Source organism: Prionailurus viverrinus, chromosome D4, assembly GCF_022837055.1.
Source record: "Prionailurus viverrinus isolate Anna chromosome D4, UM_Priviv_1.0, whole genome shotgun sequence".
In the NCBI taxonomy this organism is placed as follows: Eukaryota; Metazoa; Chordata; class Mammalia; order Carnivora; family Felidae; genus Prionailurus; species Prionailurus viverrinus.
Window position 1 is genome coordinate 21,472,208 of NC_062573.1, and position 21,024 is coordinate 21,493,231.

Genomic DNA, 21,024 nt, shown 5'->3' on the forward strand with positions numbered 1-21,024 from the left:
ACATGACAAGGGGTCTGGCATGCATTAGGTGTTCAGTAAATAGAAGTTAATCATCACTAGAACTGTTTTCATGCTGAAGACAATTGCTGGCGAGACAGAAATTTTCTTCTGTGTTAGGTATCCATCCTAACCAAGCAGAGTAGCTCTGAAGAACATTTCAGTGAAAATTTTTATTCTTTGCCTAGATATTATCAAGGCTTCTTACCTTCTAGATTCTTATTCAGGAGCATACCTCAATTATTTATACCTTGAATGAAAATGAATACTGGATGTCAGAATTCTATTGCATCCTTAAAGTTCTCTCGGATTAATAGTGGTTTCCATTAGGCATTCTTTTAATTTAAAAACCTATTCATTTATTGAACTATGTTGAGTTCATTTTATATGTCAGGTATGTTTTGGGAGCTAGACTGTGCTGAGATCCTCACAAAGATGGCTTCTGATGAGTACAGGGTTAGGTCAATACATGAAATATATGTCCAGGATACATGCATTTATGGAGGGAGACTTGTGTTCATAGTACTTGTACCATTGAGATAACCGCTAGCAGGGGATTGTAGCCATCTAGCAGTGACTTCTTTTTTTTTTTTTTTTTTTTAATTTTTTAATGTTTATTTATTTTTGAGAGAGAGAGACAGAGTAGGGGAGGGGCAGAGAGGGAGACACGGAACTCGAAGTAGGCTCTAGGCTCCACGCTGTCAGCAGAGAGCCCGACATGGGGCTCAAACTCATGAACTGAGAAATCATGACCTGAGTGAAGTCAGATGCTTTACCAACTGAGCCACCCAGGCACCCAGCAGTGACTTCTTTTGTCTCACTGCTCAGCAAGGTGGATTTGGCTGTTCTAGTTGGCTGGGCAGGCGAACTTCCCCTTGCCTTCCTTGTGGGTCCTTCCTGAAGCAGCACCTACCTTTCTCAGACAGGAGAAATCTATATGGGGGCTTCTCTCTGCTGTCTTCCAGTAACTTCCAATCTGTTTTGGACTGCAAGAAGGAGCCATATTAATGGATCAGCAAATTTTGGCCAGAGGGATCTGCTTCTCTTGTCAAGTCCTTGCTGATTGCATTTGTTCTTTTATTGCTGTAACAAATAGCCACACACCTAGCAGCTTAAAACAAAATGAATTTATTAGTTCATAATCCTGTAGGCCAGAAGTCTGGGTACAGTGTGGTTCACCTGGGCCTACTCCTTATTGTTGCACAAGATTGAAATCAAAGGGTTTACAGAGCTGTATTCCTTTTTTGAGGCTCTGAGGATGCCTCTGCTTCTGAGCTCATTCAGGCTGTTAGCTGAATTCAGTTCCTTGCAGTTGTAGGACTGAGGTCTCTGTTTCCTTGCTGGATGTCAGCTAGAGGTGGGTCTTTGGTCCTAGAGGCTGCCATCATTCCTTCCCATGATTTTCATGTGGCCCCTGTTCCAGCCACAGTGGGTTAAGACCCCCTCATGCTTTAAATTTCTGTATTTTTCTCTGCCACATCTCTCTGCTTCTAGCCAGAGAAAGTTCTCTCACTTTATGGGTTCATGTGATTAGATTGGACTCATCTAGATGATATAGGATAATCTCCCTGTTTTAACCTCTATAACTTTAATTATATCTGTAAAGTATAATTTACCATGTGATCTAACATATTCAGGTGCCTGGGACTAGGATGTGGACTGCTTTGGGGAGGGCACTCATCCTGCCACAGATGTCTTTTAACTGAAAGGTATATTTCATTATGTCTTTGAAGTGCTTCCTCAGTGCTCTTGGCTTTTTATTAACCCCTCGTCAGCTCCGTACATTTTCTTGCCCATATTCTGAGAGAGACTCTAAAGCATAATAAACACTACCCATTAGGGTTTTTAATGCACAAACCAAAGACAGCAGTGACTTTGTGAAGTAGAATGTCTCTGAACAAGATGTGACTTAAAAGACTGTTGTAAGGCACCAAAGCTTCAGCCATGAGCATGGCAGACAAACGCACGTGGAGCTTTTATTCTAGTGGGCACTGGGAACCAACTTTTAGGCTGACATTGGGAATTTGAGGAATACTTCACAGGTCCTAGGTCTGTAGAGTGAGGGCTATCCTCTCATTCCAGCTTCACTAACGAACCCCCAGAAGCTCCCTAACAACAATCTTTGCCAGCATGGGACACTGTAAGCCATGGTGGAAAGAATGTGGGGTTAGATAGGCTTGCCTTCTGGTCTTGGCTCGCCATTGTCTTGGTGATGTGAAAATGGTGTCTGATTCTTGAGTTAGGAAGGAAAAGCATACGGACTTCTCTCCATCTTCATAGCAACTTGGGTATTGCACAACCATGTAGTTAGATCGTCTTGACCTCTGATGATACCTTTACCCTGGAAGGGAAAGTTCTGTTTCTGTAGAACAAAGAGTTCTGTTCACATGTCTTCTTATACATGCAGCATATTCTTGCAAAGGCAGAACTCAGTTCATGGGACAAAGGAGGTAAAGTGAGTGGTGCCCTGAGGTCCCTAGAAGACCAGTGATCTCACAGCTGGGCTGTGTATAGATTGAAGGAACAGATGGAGAAGGGGTGAACGAAGTCATTCTTGTCTTGAAAGCTCTTTGTTTAGCGTCTTCTTGATCCTTAGACAAAGGCTTAGAATATAGATGGGGCTTGGCTCATTCCTTTTTGGGGCTGCATACTTGAACTTATCACATCCAGCCCTTAAAGCATTTGTGTGAGTTTTTTTTTTTTTTTTTTTTTGCAGGAGAAAACAGCTGCTTTTCTTCTCCTGCATAAAACTCAGACGCTTGTGGGAGGTATCAGATTTTGTTTGGCCTTGTTTGATGGTACTGCCCATCAAACAGATGGTACACCTGTTTTCAGTACATGCTTTCATCTGGCAATCAGCTGCAATCCTTACATTTGGTAAATGACATACCTCAAGGATTGACTCTCAAGACTGTGTTTACTTAGTTCCTATAGGTAAAGGGGAGCACACAACTAGATCTAAATTGGTGAATATAGCAGAATGTTAATAGGACTATTCAACTCTATCTGTACAGACATTTTTGCCTCAGGTATACTATTTTTTCCTTGAAGAGTGCCACTCTTCCTCCCACTCCCCCCCCCCCCCCCCGCCCCCCGCCTTTGGACCTTAGATTCCTTCTTTTTTTTTTTTTTTTTATTAATTTCTTTAAAATTTAAATCCAAGTTAACATATAATAATGATTCAGGACTAGAATTTAGTTATTCATCACTTCCTGTAACACCCAGTACTCATCGCAACAAGTGCCTCCTTAATGCCCATCACCCACATAACTCATCCCCCACTCAAAACCCCACCAGCAATGCTTGGTTTGTTCTCTGTATTTAAAAGTCTCTTATTGTCTGGGCGCCTGGGTGGCTCACTTGGTTAAGCGTCCAACTTTGGCTCAGGTCATGATCTCACAGCTTGTGGGTTCGAGCCCCATGTCGGGCTCTGTTTTTGTTTTGTTTTGTTTTTTTTTTTTAAATAAAAGTCTCTTACTGTTTGTCTCCCTCTCTGTTTTCATCTTATTTTTCCTTCCTTTCCCCTATGTTCATCTGTTCTGTTTCTTAAATTCCACATATGAGTAAAATCATCTGATATTTGTCTTTTTCTGACTGACTTATTTCACTTAGCATAATATGCTCTATTTCTTAAATAAAGGTTTAGATTTTATTTGGTCCTAAATTCTGTGGTAGTAGATGTATTTAACTGTTAAGAAACCGCAAAAAAGTATTTAATGCATTAAACACATCACATTTAAAACTTAATATTTAAATTGTTGAATTGTTTTTAAAAGATTAGTTCCTCCCTCAGACAGGAGTTTTATAGTTCCCTACTTTGACAAGAAATATTAAAATATTCCTCAAAGGAAAACTTCATTGTCATGTAAATCATTGGAAAGAGATAGGATATCTTCTGGGCAGTGTGGTCTTTGTGCCTGGTATCTGGCTTACTTATTTTCAATTTGAACTAAAACATATTGTCCTAGCCCTGAGTCGGATTTTCTGAATATGGGCAAAGTGAAGTGGAGATTTTTAGCCTACTTTGAGGGAATTTGAGAGGTTTGAAATGTCCTAAGGAACCCAAAGTAACATGCATTTGCAGGGGGAAAATAAAATTGTGCATTGTATTGAAAATCTTATTCAAATACATATACACCCACATTATTCTGTAGTAGAGTCCCTGAAAAATTGGGGGATGAGGATAAGATTTTTATAAACTGAAAAGAGTTTTCAATTAGACTTAATTTCACAGATGTTCTGTCTTCTGTTTCTATTTGGTTGTGACTTCTAACGCATTGATAATATTCTCTCCCAGTCTTTATTTTGTATAGTGATCATCCATAAGCAAACACTTAAATTAATTCATTCAGCAAATATTGAGCCCCAATCTGTGCCATGCACTGGGCCAGGGACACGGTGGTGAGCAAGGTACAGCTTTCTTTGTTTCCCTGCTGCTGGGCAGTGAATGGGACAGGCCAGGAATCCAGCACATGCATCCTCAAAAAGGAAGGCCGCAGAAGCCCAGGAATTGTCACCCTTCGCTGCCAATGTCTGCAGAGCCAGGTTTGGGCTCATCCTGGGGGAGGAAGAGAGTTGATAGACAGTTGTATGGTAGTTTTGTGGGGGGATTACTGTTCTCTGATTCCAGGTGAGGAGGTCGATGTACCACTGGGCATCCTTGAGGGTCCCTTGCCAGCAGGTTTTGGCTGGCCACAGACTGGTTCAGTGTGGAATCTGTGCAGGAGAAGAAACTCTCATGCCTTTCCAAATCGGCCAGCCCAATACCAGGGGCTCCTCCTCAAGAATTCACTGGTCACTCTTAAAACACTGCAGATGCTGAACCCTGCAACTTTCCTACCTTCTGAGGAAAGGAAACCAGATCATGACTGTTCTGAGGTGACTGATAAAGTATTGGCAAGCTGCCCAGATCTGTATGACCAGGCTGGACAGAACCCAGACCTCACCTTGTTCAGTGATGGTAGCAGTTTCATCTACGTTCAAAAGGCAGGGTATGCAATGACATGCCTTATTCTGAGCCCTCACCATTTGCAAGGACAAGCGAGTCAACTGACTCCCAGTACGCAGGCCTCAATGGGGCCCTCCTAACCCAGTCTTTGAGGATTAGGAAAGAAGCCTCTGTTAAGTTGGGACCTAAAGAATAAAAGTTAGCCAGGTAAAGAACAGGGAGAAGAAGTTCCAGACAGAAGACATGGTTTGTGTATGAAGAAGGTGGTATTTAGGGGAACTGCACATCACTGAGTAGTTTATAGTGGAGCAGATGGAGCTATGGGAAGCTTGATGGGAGAAGGAGTAGTAAGATGAGATTGTGGAGGTGACCACAGATGAACTGAGGTAAACTTTGAGGAGCTGTGTTAGGCCGATGGGCCTCATCCTTAGAGCAAGGGAACCCACCCAAATGTTCCGGAGGGTGGGTGACTTGATGAGGTGAATTTAAATGCCCTTTGAGGCAGGACTCCTACCAGACCATCTCTTGGGCTTTTCTCTTGCTTTTGGCTTTTCTTCCATAGACATTTCCTGGGTGCCAGCTTATTCTGTGCCAGGAACTATGTTGGATGCTGAGTTGAAATAAAACACCAGCTCAGAAATTAAAGTCAAATTGACTTTGCTAGGTTACTGCCTTTTTAATTTCCAGTCTTTTACAATTTAGTTAAGCTAGTAGGATGAAAGACTGTAATGAAATTGTCGGTTAGGCCCAGAAAAGACGGGGGCACAATGGCCTTTGTCATTCTTGGGCCAGCATTCCATAATGTCATGCTTTTAGGCAATGTTGCACTGTTGCGATTAACACATTTTGCAGAAATGGGTGGGAGCCTTCAAGTAATACAATACACACTTGTCTGTTCTTCCTGTAATGATATTACAGTATTTAGTTATGATCTAAAAATATCTCATAATACATGAATTCTGGTTAGCTTCACACAGGTCATATAGTCCCTGGCTCAAGGTTTTATCTTTGCTCTTACTGTCTTTTTCACTTGCTTCCTGCGGTCAGTGGGGGACCTACAGGAGTTCATAGCCAAGGGAATATTTTTGTTTAGGAAAATAATAGTAGGAATTCAAAACTGTAAATTGTTTACTGGAAGTGTTTGGAAATACCAGTTGGCAAAGCTTTGCCTGCCTTTGTCAAGTATTAGCAGGAGACGACAGTTAAGAGTAGGTACAGGCACATGGTTCTCAGGCTTCATTTTGTGGCTTGGTTTTAGGGCATGTTTCCTGGGGTTAATTTTATTTAGGGAATTTAGACATCTTTCACAGCTTGATAGGTAGTCAAGCCAGTTTACACTCTTTATGCTTCTTTAACTCCTGCCCACGCCCCATCCTTTCCTCCTTCTCCCTTTTTTATGTCTCATTTAATTAAAAAGAAAAGTATGAAACAGTTAAAACTCACAAAAAGGCACAGAGAATAGTATAAAGAACACCCCTGTTTCATCATCCATCGTTTGCCTTGCTTGCTTCAGATTCTTTTCAAGAAAGAAAACGTGACAGGTATCCTCGATGCCACATGTGTGTCCCCATCTCTTTCCTCAGAGGTAATCACGATCCTGGAGTTACATGTTTTTATGCTTGGTACCATGTATATGTTTTTGCATTCTGCTAATAACATTATATGGTATTGGTTTGTAGTGTTCACGTTGTATAAATGTGCATATTGATCTGCGGCTTGTCTTTTTCACTCAGCATTGTTCTTGGGATTTATCACTATTGATATATGTGGCATCTGATTCATCTTAGATGTTGCATGGTATTCCCTTTTTATATGTAAATTTTATTTAAAAAATTTTTTTTAAATGTTTATTTTTGAGAGAGAGACAGAGTGAGAGTGGGGGAAGGGCAGAGAGAGAGGGAGACACAGAATCCGAAGCAGGCTCCAGGTTCTGAGCCATCAGCACAGAACCCACGGACCACGAGAGCATGACCTGAGCTGGAGTCGGACGCTTAACTGAGCCACCCAGACGCCCCTATACCTAAACTTCAAAAAATCCATTTGTCTGTGGCTTAGATTTTTCACATTGTTTATGGTGTGTGTTGGTGCCTACTTTCTGCTTTTAAAAGTTGGAGTCATTTTTGCCACCTTGGTTTGGACTTTTTATATTTTGAGAAGGCCTTCCCACCCCAAGTTCATAAGTACATTTTCTGCTATGTATTTGTAACTTTTCTTTTTTTACTTTTAGCTCTGTAATTTACCAAGAACTTAATTTTATATAGAGGTGTGAGATACAAAATATTAACTTTTCTTAAATGAATGACTAGTTCCAGCGACACTAATTGATTAGCCCATCCTTTCTCCATGAATTTGTATTATTAAGTTCGCAGATTCCCATCAGTCTGTTCCCTGTATTTACTTTTCCAAACACAGAAAAGTAAAAATGAGTCCTGAGCAAAATACCTGGATGATCTGAGCTTTAAACGATGCTGAATTTGAATGGTATATATGTGTTCTTTTTTTTTAAACCCTGTAATGTTAACCCACACTTGTGTACAACTCTACCAATACATCTTCGAAAGTGGGAATTTATTTGTCTGGGCAATAGGTTGCCAATACTTACGTTCATGAACACTGAGCATTTAATCTCAACAATTAGTGTAAAAAAAGATCCTAATAATGATGTTGATTGTCCTATTACTTGCGGATGGATTCAGCCAATGCTTCTCTTAGAGACCAAAACCTGGGAACAGTTTAAACCAACCAGAGCTCAGACCACTGACAGCAGCCACATAGTAAGATGCAGTATTGCATTTGTATCTGAATATGTAAAGGTCTGATATCCACGGTAAATGTGATGAAGTCCTTAGATTTAGGTCTGTGGTCCACTGTGTTGCTTGTGGGTGAAATACGCATGGAGTTTTGCTGAATTGTGTAGCTTTTAAAACAAGAAGAATAAGCCTGCCCCAAAGGTAAGACCTTTAAGTTGAAAAACCTGATGGAAAAATTGTTACCTATGCAAGTTTATGTTCATTCAGGTGAGGAAGACCTCGTCTGAAAACAACATGAACTGCCAATTGATCTGTACCCTTCAGGGGAAAGATGACTGCTACCGGTGACAACAAGCCAGTGTTTTAGCTAAGGTTTTAGATACCTGGTCTTTTGCACTTAGTGGCTGCCCAGCCACTCACTTGGTGTGGTGTTCTGGCCTCCTCTGCATTTGGCACCATTTCTGATCCCATTCAAGTCCAGGTGAACTGACTGGCTTCACCATCCAAAGCAGATAGCATCGTGTTGACCAGACGTGGAATGCACAAACAACCACCTTTGTGCAAAGCATGCTGTGAAAAAAAGGCGTGAACATTGTCCAGGGGCCATTGGCGTAGTGGTTCTCAAACTTCTATGTGTAAAAAAAGTCCTGAGGCTTCCTGGCTCACATGTCTAGCATCTGAATCAGTAGGTCGCAGAGGGCTGGGAGACTGCATGTTTAACAAGCCACCTAAGACCACACTGTATCAGCGAAACCTGGTCATTCACAATTCTGTCAAGTTCCATTGGTACCATGTAATGCCATATTTCCTTTTTGTAGATTCACTTCTTTTGCTTAAATAGATCTAGTTAGGAAAAAATACTATACCTTTGCTGTAAAGGTAAAATCAGTATCACTATATATAGAAGGTACACATACATGTGCATTAAGATAAATGTGTGTGTGCCTATATGTGTGTATATATATATGTAGGTATAGATATACATATATACCTAAACATAGGTTATGACTTTTCCTTCAGGTTTTTCAATTTAAATGTCAGCTTTGGGGCAATTTTGTGTGTGTGTGTGTGTGTGTGTGTGTGTGTGTGTGTTTGTGCATATGTGTGATGTAAATAGAATATTTATATTTCATCCACTGAACATTACTTAATATAGTATACGTTTCATCCACTTAACATCTTTTGTTTCAGTTTTGCAAACACTGAGAAAAAGGGATTGTAGGGAAGAAAGAAGCATTTCATCTCAAGCCTTCAGGAATTAGGTTTTAGCCTTGCACTGAAGAGTATTAACGTTAGTAATCCTACATTGGGTGTGGCTGATGTGCTTTGAGAGGACAATGGTAGCTCTCTGCTTAGCAGAGGGCGGGCCTCTCAACAGGAGAAACAGTTCTTGGAGAGCTAGCCAGGAAGCGGAAGGGAGGATGTATGCCTTTTCTGGAACTGGAAAACCCTTCAGTTTTGGTAGTAAACTTTTAAGGAAGGGAAGAGAAAGGCAGGGGTGAAATTTCTGAGAATTGTGAGGACGTGCTATGTGCCAGACACTGCGTAAGGCGCTCTGCACATGGCCTGTAATTCAGTGTCCTTGACAGTGCTGAGATACCTGCACATCATGAACTGCACTGCACAGTTGTGGAAACGGGGCATGGGGAATTGGAGTCATTTGCCCGGGGTTCAGTAGCCACCCCAGGTCCCCATAACCAGAGAAGAAGGGGCAGAGTGACAGGAGTCCTCAGAATCTTATTTCCATTCAGACTTTATAAAAGAAATGGGTTAACTACCAAATTTTAAGTTTTGAAAATGTACATTAAATTAACTTGGCATTTTTCTGCTACACAGTCCTGATCATGCCTTATCTTGTGGCCCTCATGGTAAGCACAAAAACACTTCACCTCTTCCGCCTTCCAGTTAAGATCTCTTGGTTTGTAAAAAGTTTTCCTTACTGTAGGTTCTGTAGGGTCGACTTTTAAGGTGATAACCTTTAGTTATGATGTGAACCTGAAGTAAGGAAGTTAAAAAAAAAACCAAAAATGTCCTACTTGTTTTTGCTCATAATTACTTAATGGAAGGACCAATTGTTAACGTAATCTGTGAGTTGCGTCAAGGAGACCTACTTGAGTATAGTGGTGAAGGGCCCATCCGAGGACTGGGAGTCGGGGAAAGTGGACCCTGGTGACCAAGCCATTCTAGGGGAGCTCATGAATCGGGCTGGACAAATTCTTTCCTAGAACCCTTAGACAGATTTTATCAGAAACACACATTCAGGATTATGCTTGGACATGATGATCGTCATGATTATACGAACTTAATCTTCTGTATTTGGAGTTCTTTTTTTCTTTTTAATCTTTTTTAAACGTTTTAATTTACTTTTGAGGCAGAGAGAGACAGAGCATGAGCAGGGGAGGGGCAGAGAGAGAGGGAGACACAGAATCCTAAGCAGTCTCCAGGATCTGAAATGTCAGCACAAAGCCTGATGTGGGACTCAAACTCAAGGACCGTGAGATCATGACCTGAGCCAAAGTCGGATGCTTAACCGACTGAGCCACCCATGCACTCCTGTATTTAGAGTTCTTTTTAGAGGAAACCCTTCCCCAGGCTGCTGTTTCTGAGATCATGATGAACTCCATCTACTTCTGGCTATTTTCCTTGCAGTGTGCGTTATGATTTCACAACATGCCCCTATAGAAGACAAATAGCAAAAAAGCCCAGCCTCCTCTAGATTAAAGAGGTGTCTGATATTAAAGAAAATGGTGCCTATAGACGCACCAAGGAAAGATGGATTTTCCCTGAAGACTTTTGTTTTTCTATTTAACAAATAAAAATGATGAAACTGGCCCTATGTCCTTTTCTTTTTGGAAGCCTAAAAACCCAGAACCTAAATTTTAGGCTCCTCAGCTATTGGAATTCTGGCCTCGGAGTCTGTGCATCACTGTTCTTTCTTCTTTAGCTTAGGCTTGCTGCCCTAACTTACCTTTTCCTTGGGTCCAATTAATTATTTTCTTACATTTGTTGTGAAGCTAGGTGGGCTATAACAACAATGAAATATACACAGGAGTAAATACAGAGATCTGGCTAAAAGTAGGCATAAAAATAAGCATTCTGTATTAAATTTCCAGTGTTACAAATAGTGCTGACTTGAGCAGAATGGGAGAATTTCTCCTTTCCATGCTTTTGCCAGCTTTCAACTTCAGTTTCTTCCTTTCTTGTGAGCCATTACAAACTTATTTCTTGAAGTCATTCTTCTGTTGTTCATCTTGCAGATTTGGGAATTTATGGTCAAAGTTGAATTGGACAGACACACACACACACACACACACACCCAGCATGAGATATTTTTATCGATTGCATATCAACTAGTTTTAAATATATATTTCTATACTACTTAAAAGCATTCATCAAAGCATTAGTAATTCTTATCTGAAATAACTTGCAAACCTGCAGTTAGAATAATTTTAGTGTCTTTACTTTGGTTAGGAGCAGTTTTCTTGTGTTTTAAACTCAAGATGGTGAATGGTTTTAATTAACTTTATTTTCAATAGACATTTCAGGTTTACATTTGAACCTAGAAACAAAGTATTTTTTCTCATTGCAGACAGAACTAAACTATACATCTCCTGTCCTGAGCAAGGAACTGACTAAGGCCACAAAAACTTTGCTGGATAGTCTTGGGACTCTGGCCCAAGAGGTAAGTTGTGTCTTTCTAACACCAGGAGGCAGACCATCCACTATGGCTCTTTTCCACCCCAAGTTTGGCGTAGAGGGTCCTTTTGATTTGAGTATCATGTGAAACATAAAAACAATTTTAGAAGCATCGGTGATCTTAAAAATTAACTGGTTTGAGCTCCTTACTTTAGAGATGAAGAAACCAAGATGCAGAGATGTTTCAGAGCTAATTAGTTTGTGGCTAAAGGCCTGATACCTGGTCTAGAACTTTCTCTGATTGTTATTCTCTGCCCCTAGTTAATGACTCCTCGGTAAAGAGGATTATTCCTGTCATCATCCATGCGCTGCATTTGTCTTACCAAACGTTTCTCCGTATTTCTTTTCCAATAGTGAGGCCAGTCATTTTATGAACTATGTACCCCTCATTCAGACCTTTCCCTGTAAACACCTGGCCTCTAGATTCACCTTTGGGAATGTCCTTCCTTGACGAACATTAAGTTGAGTTTGCCTTTTGGGTCCACATATTGCCTGACCAATGTGTTAGACCAATCTTCTATTCATAAGATCAGGAAGCCTGTAGGTACTTGTAAAATCACTTACCCTTCCCTCTGCCTGCCAGCCGGTGTGTGCTTCACCTTAGTGACACCCAACCTTCTTTGAGATTAGACTTGGAGAGGAGGAGCGGGAGCCCAGTGTGTAAGGAGCTGAGCCGAGGGGTGGCGGTCAGAAGCAATCAGGCCTGAATGTCCAGGACATCAGACAGGAATAACCTTCTCAAACTTGGTCCAGCCTTATTTTGAGTTGCTTCTCTAAATCGTTTTTTGGTATTTGTTAAATTTTTTTTGAGTAACGAAATTTAGTGTCCTGAGAATAAAAGTATTGTATGTTCATTGTGGAGAATGCAGGATGTTTGGAAAAACAGAGATCAAACACGTGTCGACAGTTTGGCATATTGCTTTTAGTTCAGTTTTCTTTTTTCTTTGAATTCTGCTCATGGGTGTCTGACTGAAGAGCCTTGCATTTTGGGTCCCTTTCAGGAGAAGTCCTTTCCAGCCTGCCATTTGTTCTTTTGGTTGTGAATGCTGGTGACCTTTCTGTGGGTGGAGAATCTGGGTCACCTGGTGTTCTTCCAGGAGGCAGAAAGAAAAACAGGAACTGACCTCTAAATCCATAGCCATTTCTCTACGGTCCTGTTGCAGACACTGACCTACACTGTACTACTTCCCTCCCGGCCTTCAAGCAAGCAGAGCAGAGACCATGATGTGGGAGGCTGTCTCTAAATTTTACCTTGGGTACAGTGTTTTCTCTTATATCCCAGGTCTGCCTTTTGTCTTGGGTAAGAAAACTAGTGGAAATCGTGATGTTCCCATTGCTGATGAGGCAGAAACTCTCCACCTGAGCAATATATTATTTTTCTTGTCAGCTGCCTCCTTGTGCCCTGCTTGCTCCCTGGTCCAGGTCAAGCAAGGGCCACCCACCCCTCTCAGTGGCAACACCCTCAAGTCCCTGTGATCATGAATTACTTACTGTCTAACTTGATATTTCCCTGGGACAAATGGGAGAGAATAAGTAAATAAATGCACGTGTGTATCTGTTCAGTGTTTGGAAGGGAAGTTGGATGTTTTGACCAAAGCACAACCCTTGAAAGGAAAAGGAAAAGGAAGGTAACAATTTCTGAAGACCTCCCCTGATTCCTACAGTTTCACCCAATTTCCCTGTATCATCTGCATGACAAATAGATCTTACTGTGCCCATTTTACAGATGGCACTGAGGCTCAGGAAAGTTGGACAACTTGCCCAGTCACTTGGTTAGTTAATTGGCAAAAACTGGGATTTGAATTCAGGACTGTTAGACTACAAATTGCACGTTCTTGCTGCTATAGCCTGTTTTTTGTGTGATGAGCTCTGATGGAAACCGGACTAGACTAGAAAGGATATCCTTCAAAGAAGGAAGTCTGCAACAATAGGGCTGGCAATTGGGTAGAAATGGGGACTTTAGGAACTGGATGAGTGAGACCGGGCATGAGTTCCACATCGGAGTGACAGGGAAGGTGTGTCTGACAAGATTGGAAAGGCAGGGCAGGGAACCGCATCCCAGTTACCTACCAGGTGCCTGACACTGGTCGATGTCAGGGTCTCAGCAGTGAGCACATTGGCTTTCCTGTTCTCATGGAGCTTGCATGGTGGAAGATAGAAATAAACAGGAAGCATATGATGTGACAGCAGGCATACTGCAATGAAGAAAAATAAAGCAGGGTCAGAAAGATAGAGGGTGATGAGGTGTTGTTTTAAAGGTGGGGGTCATTAGAGAAGTCCTCTCTGATGAGGTGACACTTGATGTGAAGAAGTGACCATATGTTGTCCACTCCAAGCAGGAGGGGCCACAGATAACAAAGATGCTGATGAAAGGACCTGATTAAGGAATGTATTTAAAGACCCAGGAGGGAGTATGGTGTGGCCAGGACAGAATGAGCAGGTGAGAAGGTGCTCAGAGCTGAGGTCAGAGAAGGAGTGATGAGCACCTTGCAGGACTGGTAAGGCTGCATTTATGCCAAGCGAGATGAGAAGCTAGTGGAGGGTTTGGAGCAGAGGGTACATGACATGTCCTGGAGTATGAGACTGTTGACATTCTGGCTGTTCTATTGAGAAGAGACTAGGCAGGGGTCAAGGAAAAAGGGGCCATTGCAGTGTCTTGAGAAAGCGATCAGATAGCCACTGATTGACTCCACAGGTGATCATCTAACACCATCTTTTGTGGGCTGGAGGATGAATGGCCACCCTTCTCTGTGAGGAGAAGTGCTTCACAGAGGAAGTGTGGAGCCTGAGCTGAGGTGTAGAAGAATGAGTAGGAGTTTCCCCAAGACAGGTGCCCGGAAGAGCCACCAGTTTGGAATAACAGTCATTCTGGTGCCTCTGTCCAAAGATGTGCTGGTTTTATATGGGAAGAAATTTGTTCTTTCTGTTGGCGTATGGTGGACTGGTGGTAGTGAGGCAGCCTGTGAAAAGAGATATGAGTAGTTTTTACTTTCATTAAAAAATCTCCGGTGCTGTTCACCTCCCAACAAAAGGAGGTCTGGCTACCTCTGTCTTCCGGTTGATAGACCTCATCCGGGTTATGAAAAGATAAAGTAAGGAAAAGCTGGCCACCTAATTGTGTTCTTGTGGTATATGTCACACGCTCCCTCTTTGGAGGGAGAAATGTTTGTGACCTCTGACCTACTCCTAGAAGTGCCTGATTTCCCTCTGGAGGCAGAAGGCAAAGTCAGGATCTACAGCATCAAGAACCATGTTCCGCAGAAGAACCAGGAGGCTCTGTGTGGTACAAAACTGGGCCCATGGTATTGGAAGCTAGGCCTTCCACAGGCTGTGGGTGGGGCCCCTCAGCCTCTCCCCTCTGCCCTTTATGGCTCGGTCTTCTGGGTGCTGAGAACTTGTGACATTTCAAGGAAGATTTATTATGGATTTATTGTGAAATGTGTAGAAATGCAAAGTGCTTGATAAATATTTAATGATAAGAACAATTGGGCCGAGAACTTTACAAGGTGCTGGAGAACATTTGTATTAGAGACAAAGTGCTTGGGGTGTAAGTAACAGATGTCGTCCCTGGCTGCTGGGGCATCTGACTCCTCCCGTGCAGGGGCATTTCTTTGCAGGGCCTTCTCTTCTATTTCATGCAATTTACTCCTTTCCACACTCTGTTTAGCTTCATCTTGGTGAGAGGTTGGGCCCTCAGAGAAATGACTTTTCTAAGGCTGTAAGCTAATGAGACAGGGAGCTGGGATTCAGCCTTGGGTCTCCCACCTTATACTTGTTGTGTTCCCCGACACTTAACTGAGACCAGGATGGGGGATTTGACACATAGTACCTTTTCTGTCAAGGGGCAGAGGCCTCCTCTCTTTCCACAGGGAAGTTTAAGGTGTTTTAGAAATGAGTCCGTGCTGGAGGGCGTGAGCAGTTCCTGATGGATGTATTTAAACACAGGGCTATTCAGGATAAGTATTCTCTTCTACAAACCAGAAGATAATCCAGAGGAAATAAAGCCCATCACCAGGGGTTTCACTGACTTCTAGCTTGTGCTTCTCTATCTTTAATTTGCATACCAGTCACCTGGGCATCTTGTGAAAATGCAGATTTGAATTGTAGTCGGATGGATCTAGATGTGCATTTCAGACAACCTCTCAGATAACTTTGCTGCTGGTCCCCGGACCACCGGTGGAGTTGCAAGATTCTGGCAATCCTATCACAAGACTAAGAAGTCAGGACTGAGATGTTCTGAGATGTGGCTTTGGAGAGGTCAAGAAAATAAGATGTTTCTTTCTCTCTATTCCCCCAACCCTTGCTACGCCCTTTTCCCTCCCACTTGCCTCCCCCATCCCACCTTCTTCCCTCCCACTTCCCTCCCCCATCCCTGGCACCAGCTGTTCAGCATGAGCAGCTGGAGTGACATGCGGCAGGAGGTGATGTTCCTGACCAGTGTGAACAGCTCCAGCTCCTCCACCCAGATCTACCAGGCTGTGTCCCGCATTGTGTGTGGCCATCCAGAGGGTGGGGGCCTGAAGATCAAGTCCCTCAACTGGTACGAGGACAACAACTATAAAGCCCTCTTTGGAGGCAACGGCACTGAGGAAGATGCTGGCACCTTTTATGACAATTCTACAAGTGAGTGTCTGTGCAGATGGCAGTCCTGGCCCCAGCCCCCACTTAGTTTAGACTCAATCCTGTGTCCCTCCTTCCTCGTGCTTACCCTTATCCTCTGACCCAGTGCTGGATGTTTAGGAGTCTGTTTGCCCACCAGACGGAGCTCCTAGAGGAGTCTTTTCCTTATCAGTTGACTGTCCTCACTTCTTTGAATGGGGCCTGGCACATCTCAGGTACATAGTGTGTTTATCAAATGCATGAGAGGTTGAAAGCCAACCTCCCCAGTTTCCTGGGGGATGGAGGAAGGGAGTTCCCAGAGAAATCAAGGGTCTTCTTTTTCTTTCCCCTCCCTTTCACAAGCATGCTTTGTAATAAAAACTTTAAAATAACAGAATAACAGCCATAACAGCTAACATTTAGGAAATATTTCCTATGTACTGGGCATTCTATTGAAATTATCTCATTTAACCTTTACAGTAACCCTGCAAGGAACATTGTGTAACCCCACGTTTTATAGGCTCAGAGAGGTTAAGTGACTCAGTCAAAGCCACACCATAGCTAATCCACAAGAGCCCATGTTAAGCCCAGATCCGCCTGGCCCCGTGCTTTTTTCTGGTAGACCACATGGCCTCTGAAAAAGCTGTTAATGGTGGTGTGTGTGTACCATCAACCTCAGGCATTTGGTCTGCTCTTTGTTTTTGCTTCTTAGCTGCACGGTGGTGTTAAAGAACCTTGTAACTCCATATCTCTTTCTCGCACTTGGGCGGTTTTGTGATGATGTGTGTTCTGTGCCTGGTGGCAGCATGGAACCAGTGTTACAGTTTTAGACAGTGACATCCTTTTCCTTGAAAACATGATGCAAGTGAGCTTTTCTCCACTTCCAGCCACAGGTGTTTCTTTCAGACACTGAGCGAGGCAGCTTTTGGTGCATTACTGTAACACAAGAACTTTTTATTCTTCTCTGGAGCAAAGCACTCTAGACATCGCCAGTTGCTTTGCAAGCCTAATGGGATGGCATTATAGGCAATTTTTCTGAAATGCCATCCGCTCCACTCCCTCACTTGCAAGTCAACCCAAGGGAACTTCCATTTGCAAAGCAGATAGAACTGTGAGAAAATCCTTTTTTTTTTTTTTTTCTTTTTAAATTACATCCTCTTTGCGGCATGTAGAGGATACTTGGTACCTAAAAGAACTCAGAATGAAATTAAAAAAAAAAAATCAAGAATCCTTTTGGATAATCAAGCCCTGCTGTCTATTATAACTTTGGATTTTCCAGTTAGAGGTTTTTATTACATTTATTACATATACTTGTGATGGGACCTATTAAAGGGAAATGTCTTATTTTTGCTTGAAAACTAAAATCTAAATCCAGCTCTCTGTTTTCAATGAAAACAAATTGACAAGGGCTAGCCTAAGAGTATGCATCTAGAGTTATGCAGGTGTGTGCATGGTGAAAACCTGTTTCTAGATCATCTCGGTTGTGAGTTATCGACCATCAGTGTTATAATAGACTCTGATTATTTGTAAGTATTGTCATAGGAGCTCTACAGATAACAACGGTTAATGCTCCCCACATCTCTGCGAAGTACATCATAACTTTATTTTTACAGAGGAGCAAACTGAGGCTCAGGCAAGTGAAGTTATTTGTTACATAGCTATTAAGTGGTGGAGCAGAGATTTGAACCCAGGACTGTCTGGCTAGCTCCAAAGCCCTTGTTCCTATAAGTATATGACCATACATATGCATATCTGCCTTTGTCTTCTTCATAGCCCCTTATTGCAATGATTTGATGAAGAATCTGGAGTCCAGTCCTCTTTCCCGCATCATATGGAAAGCTCTAAAGCCTCTGCTTATTGGGAAGATCCTATATACACCTGACACTCCAGCCACAAGGCAGGTGATGGCTGAGGTAAGCTGCCCAGGCCCAGAAGTCCCTCTCCAGAATCCTCCTAGAATTTATGGGCAAAAAGGTGAAGGTGGCTTCAAATGGATTATATCGAGGAAACTCGGGGCTATTCTGGGGTTTCCAAAGAGTGAGAACCCCAAGTGTGACCCAGGCCAGAGCTGACTATGGAGGGCCAGCTCTCCAACCTTGGGTATTTGAATCATAGCTGCAGGCAGATTCTTCTTGGGTGTGGGAAAGACTGGAAATAGTGATGGAGCATCTTGTCAGAGGGCAGCTGTGTTTCTCATGGTTCTGCCTCTCCTTTTCTGTTGCCCCTACTTGCTACGTGGCTCCAGGTGAATAAGACCTTTCAGGAACTGGCTGTGTTTCATGATTTGGAAGGCATGTGGGAAGAGCTCAGCCCTAAGATCTGGACCTTCATGGAGAGTAACCCAGAAATGGACCTTGTTCGGGTGAGTATCCCTCTGGTTCCTGTGTGCCTGCTTGATGCTAGAGAGGTGAGTTTCTGGTCACTTTCCTAGAGGTGACTGAGATGAGAATTCTTATTTTTAACCAGTATAGAGGTATTAAGCATAGCCCAAGCTGCAGGTGATGATGCACAGATAACACTGTCGTATGCATATCAGCATCAATGTGCCCGGTGGTCAAAAATCAGTTTTCCAAGAAGCTGAGCGAGGGTTGGTATTGGTGATTGTAGGACCTTGAGTTTTTCATTTCTTCTAAAGCTAACCATGGCATCTTACTTAGCTTTCCTATATCTTGGTGTAGGTCTTGACAGAGGTGTGGGGGCAAAGCCTGGTCTGACCTCTAGACTGGGCTGAGATGCTCGCTCCCAAGGTGTTGTGTGAGTGCAGAACAGGGTTAAGGTGTGGAGGGGAATTGCACTTAGTGCTTCCGAGCCACTTGAAAGGGATAAGTACTCTAGAGACAATTGGATTCAAAAGCAGAGGAGTCTGAGCAAGAGCAGAATGTTTCCTTTGTTTGAGCCTGAGTGCCGCTTAATCACATCATCCCTGTCTTGGGCTGAGTCAGAGAATCATTAGACTATTTCCTATCTCCACTGTGAGGGAGGCCTCTTTTTTTTGTTTCTACTGCCATTAAGAAGCAGGAATGGATTTTACCAGGTTTCTTATCTTGACACCTCATTGATCAGAGGGGCAGCTGAGTTTTAGAGGTGGTACCTACCTGAAAGGTACTCTCCCTTGATGCCCTGGGTGGGGGGACAATACCCAGGCTGCCTTCCAGCGATGGGAAAGCTGGAGTCATCTTTGTTGCTCTAGTGTTGTTACATATTCAGAATTCTTAAATTGGGGCCTTTAAAAACTAAGGGACCGGGACGCCTGGGTGGCTCAGTCGGTTAAGCATCCGACTTCAGCTCAAGTCATGATCTCACAATCCATGAGTTTGAGCCCCGCGTTGGGCTCTGTGCTGACAGCTCGGAGCCTGGAGCCTGCTTCAGATTCTGTGTCTCCCTTTCTCTGACCCTCCCCCATTCATGCTCTCTCTCTGTCTCAAAAATAAATAAACATTAAAAAAAAAAAAAAAAAACTAAGGGACTTGGGTGAGAAAAAAAAGAATAATTTGTATGGATCTATGGATTATTGCTGACTCACAGTAACAACTCCTGCTCTTCAAGGATGGATCTCTGTTGGGGTCCAGTCTCTCCTGTAAAAGGGATTACATGATCCAGCCACTCACAGCACCATAGACGTAGATGTGGTCTCTCACCTCTTCTTCCTGGTCCTGTCCTTTGAATCCACATTTTTATTTGTTGGATGTCTTTCCTTCTGCGTCTCAGAAGATTATAAGGGGCCCTGTTGAAGGGACTCCATGAGTTTTAGTCTGTAGGCAGATGGATGCTTCCCCACTCGATTGATGGATTGATTTAAACTTTTTTTTTTAAGATTTTATTTTTTTGAGTAATCTCTGTGCACAGTGTGGAGCTTGAACTCACACCCCAATGATGATCTACTGACTGAGCCAGCCTGGCATCCCTGATTTTAAAAGTTTTTCATATATGTATAATACATATTATTAGATGGACAGTTTGGCATGAATGTTTCAGCAACTCACAGACTCCCAGTTCTGAGAAGACAAAACACTTGTAAACATGGCCATGGCATTCGTTAGGGATTCTGCTGGGAGAACACAGGATGTACAATAGGAAATGTAGGAACTGTGGATGGGGAGAAAGTCATGGCGTGTGAATTGGAAGACCTTGTGTGTAAATCCAAGAACTTTTACTTTAAGCTCTGAGGGACTGTGGACAGGTTTTAAGCAGGAGAGACATAGATACATTAATCTGATGTGATAGGTGGATTGAAGTGTGGAAAGGTGGAAGGCAGAGACCAGAGTGGAGACCATCTAAGTGGGTGGCCAAGGCATGAGCAGGAGGTGAAGCCTGATAGCTGCTTGACTGTGGAGGGGGAAAGATTTCTAGCTGGTGGGTGGTGGGTATGTCCAATATACCACTGGGTACTGAGGCCCGGAGTGCAGAGAGGTGGTTAAGCCGCCAACTAAGGGACTCCTCAGCCTGTGGGTGGAAGTTGAAGGAGCCTCCTCATCTCCTTTCTTCTCTCTCTTAAGGAGTGTGTGTCTGACTCCACAAACTTGGGCTGCTCAGTCCTCTGTACCCTCCTCATGTCTGGTATGTGAGGTGGTACCTGAGGCTTCTGCTTCTTTTGGAGTAGCTCTTGTCTGTCTTTTTTCAGCTTTATTGAAGGATAATTGACAAATAAAAATCATATATATTTAGGCTCTACAGTGTGTTTTGATACAGTAGATGTTGCGAAATGATCCTCACAATCAAGCTAATTAATGTATCCTCACCTCACAAAGTAACCACATAGCACATTTCATATACAGTACAGTGTTGTTAACCGCTGTCATCCTGCTGTGCACCAGACCTCCAGAACTTACTGATATTGCGTAACTGAAACTTTGTACCCTTTGACCTACCCATTTCCTTCTAAGTGTCTTGTCTTCTCAGAACTGGGAGTCTGTGAGTTGCTGAAACATCCATGCCAAACTCTCCATCTAATAATATATATTATACTTACATTAAAAACTTTTTTTTTTAAATGTTTTTATTTATTTTTGAGACAGAGAGAGACCGAGCATGAGC

At 42.8% G+C, this 21,024-nt stretch overlaps 1 protein-coding gene across 7 annotated transcripts in view; it reads left to right on the plus strand.

Moving 5' to 3' along the window:
* The window catches only part of ABCA1 (ATP binding cassette subfamily A member 1), a 324,881-nt gene that overhangs the window by 251,348 nt on the left and 52,509 nt on the right, over window positions 1-21,024 (plus strand). For all 7 annotated transcript variants that reach the window (XM_047829340.1, XM_047829344.1, XM_047829338.1 and 4 more), the window contains 4 exons: window positions 11,285-11,377; window positions 15,774-16,014; window positions 17,764-17,903; window positions 18,236-18,352. In XM_047829340.1, coding sequence (XP_047685296.1) covers window positions 11,285-11,377; window positions 15,774-16,014; window positions 17,764-17,903; window positions 18,236-18,352 — 591 coding nt within the window. The remainder of the gene's footprint in view (window positions 1-11,284; window positions 11,378-15,773; window positions 16,015-17,763; window positions 17,904-18,235; window positions 18,353-21,024) is intronic.